Source organism: Pholis gunnellus (assembly GCF_910591455.1).
Source record: "Pholis gunnellus genome assembly, chromosome: 19".
Classification (NCBI taxonomy): Eukaryota; Metazoa; Chordata; class Actinopteri; order Perciformes; family Pholidae; genus Pholis; species Pholis gunnellus.
In genome coordinates, this window is record NC_136546.1 from 13,374,600 (window position 1) to 13,380,285 (window position 5,686).

The 5,686-nt window shown below is 42.6% G+C and overlaps 1 protein-coding gene across 1 annotated transcript; it reads left to right on the forward strand.

Moving 5' to 3' along the window:
- Nucleotides 1-4,432: 4,432 nt before the first annotated feature.
- Nucleotides 4,433-5,443, forward strand: gpr6 (G protein-coupled receptor 6; the record flags this gene model as incomplete). The annotated part of the gene is made up of 1 exon (XM_079179774.1): nt 4,433-5,443. One exon carries the CDS (start codon nt 4,433-4,435, stop codon nt 5,441-5,443), a length of 1,011 nt encoding a protein of 336 aa, XP_079035900.1.
- Between the last annotated feature and the right edge of the window lie 243 nt (nt 5,444-5,686).

Below are 5,686 nucleotides of genomic sequence, written 5' to 3' on the forward strand. Positions count from 1 at the left end.
CAGCCGTCGCCATGTTGTGGAGACAATAGATATGATCTGAATCCCATATTGAACACCTGTTTAAATGATGGCAGGCCCAAAGATTATGATGATTTAATAGTCCACCTGAGATGTGTTTTTACTTTACTCTGTTAAACCATCACACGTTGTTTTGTTTTAATTGCGCTCAAAAGCTTTTTTGGAACAACAGTTTTAAGCCCTCTTTGCACGGGACTAGTGATGACAGACAACCTCCACAATTATGACCGAGCACTAGAGGTCCCCAGGTAATCCTGGTCCCCCGCATATGGGGGCTTGACGTGATGTAAATCCTGTAAATGTACTGTAAATGTATATCCAGACGTAACACATCACTGATGCTTTGACTTTGTGGGTTTTAAGTCATTCTTAGTCTACCAAACTGCACACAGATTTGTCTAAAGCTGATTATTATGTAGACCAGTTCCAAATCAAACGTTTATTTATGAACACAATGTGTTTGCACTTTTCTATACTGTAAAATTCCCCCCGCTTTGCTCCGTCTCCTCTACTTTAATGTCTTTTATGTATTGTTCATCACAAAAAAACATCCCTCCCACTGTCCTCTATCACACTTACTCCCTGCTCTCGCACACTCTTTTTGCACTCAGCTTTCAGCCACAGGTGTCAGGAAATGTGAAATACGATGAACACTGTATTTCCTCTAATGCACTATACACATGCAGTCAGCGTAGCGCTCGACCACTGGTCTCTGCATCAGTGCCTCGTGAGGACGGGGGGTGGTGGTGAGTGGTGCTTCTGCATGTGATGTTGTAGAGAAACAGCATGAGGACTTAAAATGAATAAACTGCATTCATAGCCAAATGAACTCAAGATGACAGATTATGCTTCATATTTTCAAATTTGCAGCGGTATAATAATAATGCACACAACATATATAAGGGGGACATTTAGTTTTATTTTATCTCCATCGTATTGGTGTCGCATCACCCGAACATATCCAGCTTAATAACACCAAATCATATCTGCTCACAGTATATGACTCTAACGTTTTTAAACGTCAATAGTTTTGTTTTGTTTTATTTGACAAAGAAACTTGGTCATTTTTAAGGCCATTTTTAACCCCAACCGCTGATGAAATGTTTGACTGGACATCAAAAACTTAAGAAACTAAATAAAATCACCTAAATACAACTGGGTGTGATTTTTACCTTTTGCAATATTCGTAAAGGTTGAATTTAGGCTATGAAATTACTATTTGGATGACATACTGGTATTAAACTTTATGTTTTATTTTACAACACCATCCGTGATCATGAGTGTTTCATTTCTCACCGTAATGTTTATTAGCAATCATGTAATTATCATAAAATCGTGGTCGAGATGACATCTGCCGAGAAGCAGGTACAGTACGGTCGGTCAGACACATCCGAATATGTGATTGTTCCTTTTTGGGGTTCTTTTCGTTTTCAAGGAGCGATAATGTGTGTGTGTAAAGTGTGTAAGTGTCCCTGGGTGAATACGAGAAGTATTAGACGTTTGTGGGTAAATGAATTGAGGTGTTATGTCTCTTCAGTAAACGTGTTCCTGCGACGTGTCCGTTCCAGCTGTCACAGATACATTTCATCTCCATTTTCCATCTCCACCATGCTCTTACCGATCTCTTAATTGATCTGGTAAAGGGTATACTTGTGCTCTAGCTTGTGAGAGCATGTGTGCACAAAAAGGAGAGCACTGCTGTCTGTGTTTGCGGGCAGGGGGACTGTAGGCGGTTGGGGGCTGTTTTGAAGGGAAAAAGAGGTCTTTTATGTATGTGCTGTGTTTTTCTCATGTGTTATGTTTAGAAAAGGCAGGTGTCTCATTACATTGAAACCTCTCAGCAACACATGGGTATGGATGAATAAATGCATCTCATCACTGATATTTTTGGAGGCAGCTTGTTCTTAGTAGTCCTCACAAAAACAACTGAATGTTTAAGTGTGTGTGTGTGTGTGTGTGTGTGTGTGTGTGTGTGTGTGTGTGTGGCACCCTATTTAGGTGGAAATTTAATTAGTTTGTTTGTAGTTTCGACCATCATAGAAACCAATCATTCCGTATTTCGGTCTTGTGTGTGGTTGGGTATCTGCCCTGGTCTCTGACATGAGTCGCTAGGCTCTTCATGTGACCGCTCAGCTTATGAATGAAGACAACCCCCTCTCTGCTGACAAAAGGTGGCCAAACAGCTGTTGCCTGGAAACCAAAACGAGTTACCATATTGCCATGCTTGCTTTGAATCTCCCCCCCTACCTCAACCTGCCTCTCAATATTTCATCCACGCTTGTGTGACATGTTAATTGGCGTGTAAGACATACTGTAGATACAGGTAAATAAGAGCAATATGAGTTAATATATCAGGGAAATGAGAAGATACGATTTTAAATGGAGGAAAAGGAGTGATGGCTTTCACCAAAGATATAAAAATTAACGGCATTAATATCCTACTGGGTTTAACACGACGTTTGTTCTCAAATGCACGACATTTACCTGACGTACTGACTACTACTCCCATGGTGCATTAGCTTGTTAGAAAGTCTCTTGGTCCAGAACATCTATTACATGAGCTCCCTGTATCGCTCCTCTGTTGTTATAAACTCACTTTATTTCAGAACAGACTCTAGTCCCTTTAACGTGTTAAACACAAGTGTAACTAGTGTCAGCTTTTGGCTGGCTGCCTTCTATTAATGCGAGCTATTGTTAATGATATTAGTTCCAATACATTAACGTGTCTAATTGCCTACTGTTCAGACAGCTAGCATACTAGTTAGCATGATTAACACTAAACTAACCACATGACTAGACTAGTCTTGGTCTATTTCACCTGAAAAGAAGATGAACCACATACTCTCCTTTGAAATTAAGACAAATTAGCCTGTGTTTAAGACAAATTGATTTGCTCCACCAGTGTGAAACTGTGGGATACGATAGACTTTTCTTTCAAAGTATTGATCTACAACATATGTACATGAAGGTTTTGTTTTACAGGTTATCTCTCATGCATGCTGCTTGTACTTGACACCTGATTGTGTGCTTTTGCACCTGATCCTCAACTATTTCGGTGAGATCAAAATGTGAGTTTTACTGAGGTCAGGAGAAGAAATTGTAGTTTCATTTTCTAAGTCAAAAAGCGCTGAAAATGGCGAGAGCTTTGGTGTCAGGGAGACTCTCTCTCCCTCCCTTTCCCTCTCTCTCTCTCCCTCCCTCCCTCCCTCCCTCTCTTGCTCTCTCTCTCCCCCTCCCTCCCCTGTCAGGAGGATTTAATCTCTCCGTGTCTGGTCGCTCCCCTCTCGTCCTCCATGCTCCGTCCTCCGCACACACACCTTTCTCCTCGAGCTGAACACCGGCCAATGCTTCACAGCAGCCCTGCCCTGGGTGTCTGTCCCATGCGTGGGAAGCACAACAAAATCAAGGGCTTCACTTGAGAGCGTCCAAAGGAGCGACAGCGAGGGTTGCAGTCCTTTTGCATCCTTTTCACTTTGAATTTTTTTTGACACTTACCCATCGGACGAGGGGCGCCAATTTCAGAGAAAATATCAGCTCATCACGTTTTATCACGGAGGTACGTATTCTATACTTTTCAGAAATGTTTATGTCGGAATGAACTTGTAAAGATCGCTGTAGCAATCTATGATATCATTTAGAGGAATACATCAAGACACTGAGCATTTCATTTTGAATAGATATAGTTATTAAGCACCAAAATTACACTGTCTTAAGCATTAAATCTAATTTTTAAATGAAGTTATGATGCCTTGCGTCATATTTTGTTTGTCCGTAATTTAGTTTTCTACGGATCTTAGTGCTGGGATTTCAGTACCATGGACAGCTCATGTAGCTTTTGCTGCTTCACTATGACTTCAGAAGGGAATATCCATCCTAAAACTGAATTTAAATTGCGCCATAGCGGTGGTTTTGGACGGTAAAGTCGACATCTAAGAGGCAGCTGTTTGTTTAAGCTTAAAACCAGAGTAATACAAGTTTAATACGAAATGTTTCGTGTGAGATATTACTTATAAGTCAGCTGTAGTTGGATGCAGGGCTTTCTATTTTGAAGTAAGATAGAATTTACTCACAATGGAGCATCCCCCAAATCAAGTACGTTCTCTGCTGCGCAACTCAAATTCACAAACTAAAAGTGAGCTGTAAAGCAGATACTATGGAAATTACAAAAAATATGTTTTAGGGTGGATTTTCATCAACTTTGGCATGCAACAGATTTTCTCCAAATGTCTAGTCTGAGCCTACAACTGCTATATTTACATTTAAAATAAAAATGCTGTAGGTATTGGTAAATGATGTGCTTTGTTATATTATTTTTTGCATTGGCTATGACAAGCAAACACCATTGCCTTCAGATCGTTATTAACAAACCAATCTACTTCTACTGCCTACAGGACAAAAAGACGACGGCTTGGAGATGATGAACGAGTCTCTGGTGGTGAACGACTCCTTTGCGACTCCTGCGGCTGGAGAATCTCTCCCATGGATGGAGGCTGATTCTTCGGAGCACAACGGCAGTCTGGAGTTCTCCACCGCCCCATTAGATTTCCCCATCAACCCGTGGGACATTATGCTTTGCATGTCAGGCACCGTCATCGCCTGCGAGAATGCCATAGTTGTAGCAATCATCTTCTACACGCCGACACTAAGGACTCCCATGTTTGTGCTGATTGGGAGCTTGGCCACAGCAGACCTGCTGGCCGGCATGGGACTAATCCTGAACTTTGTGTTTCAGTACGTGATCTCCTCTGAGACTATCAGCCTTATCACTGTAGGCTTCCTGGTGGCCTCCTTCACTGCGTCCATCAGCAGCCTTTTGGCCATAACAGTGGACCGTTATTTCTCCCTCTACAACGCCCTGACATACTTCTCAGAGAAGACACTGCAGTACGTACATCTGATGTTGCTGGGGACCTGGGGGGTGTCTCTGTTTCTTGGCTTGCTGCCGGTGCTCGGCTGGAACTGCCTGGATGATCCGGCCTCCTGCAGCATCGTTCGCCCTTTGACCCGGAGCAACGTCACGCTACTGGCCATCTCCTTCTTCGTCATCTTTGTGCTCATGCTGACGCTCTACTTCAAGATTTGCAAGATCGTGTGCCACCACGCCCACCAAATCGCCCTCCAGCAGCACTTTTTTGCCACGTCGCATTACGTCGCTACTAAGAAGGGGGTCTCCACTCTGGCCATCATCTTGGGGACATTTGGTGCCAGCTGGCTGCCCTTCGCCATCTACTGCCTGGTAGGCGAGAGGGAGTATCCATCAGTGTACACCTATGCCACGCTGCTGCCAGCCACCTACAACTCTATGATTAACCCCATCATCTACGCCTATAGAAACACAGAGATCCAGCGCTCCCTCTATGTGATTCTCTGTGGCTGCTTTCAGTCCAACAAGGCCTACCGTTCCAGATCACCAAGTGAGGTCTAAACAGGTGCTAGGGCTCTTTTTGTGTGAGTGTATGTGTGACAAAAGACAGAGCAAAAAGACAAATCACTCTGTGACCATTGACAATCTGCTTACAGTTAACAGAGAATGCTTTATAAACACAAAAAAGGATGTGAAGCTAGAAATGTCTCTCATGCATACTGTATCTGCACTTTACTATGTCTCAACACAAGTTAGGATGAGATTTTTGAAATGCTGTGAACAAGAAACTTCTGTGAAAAAGAC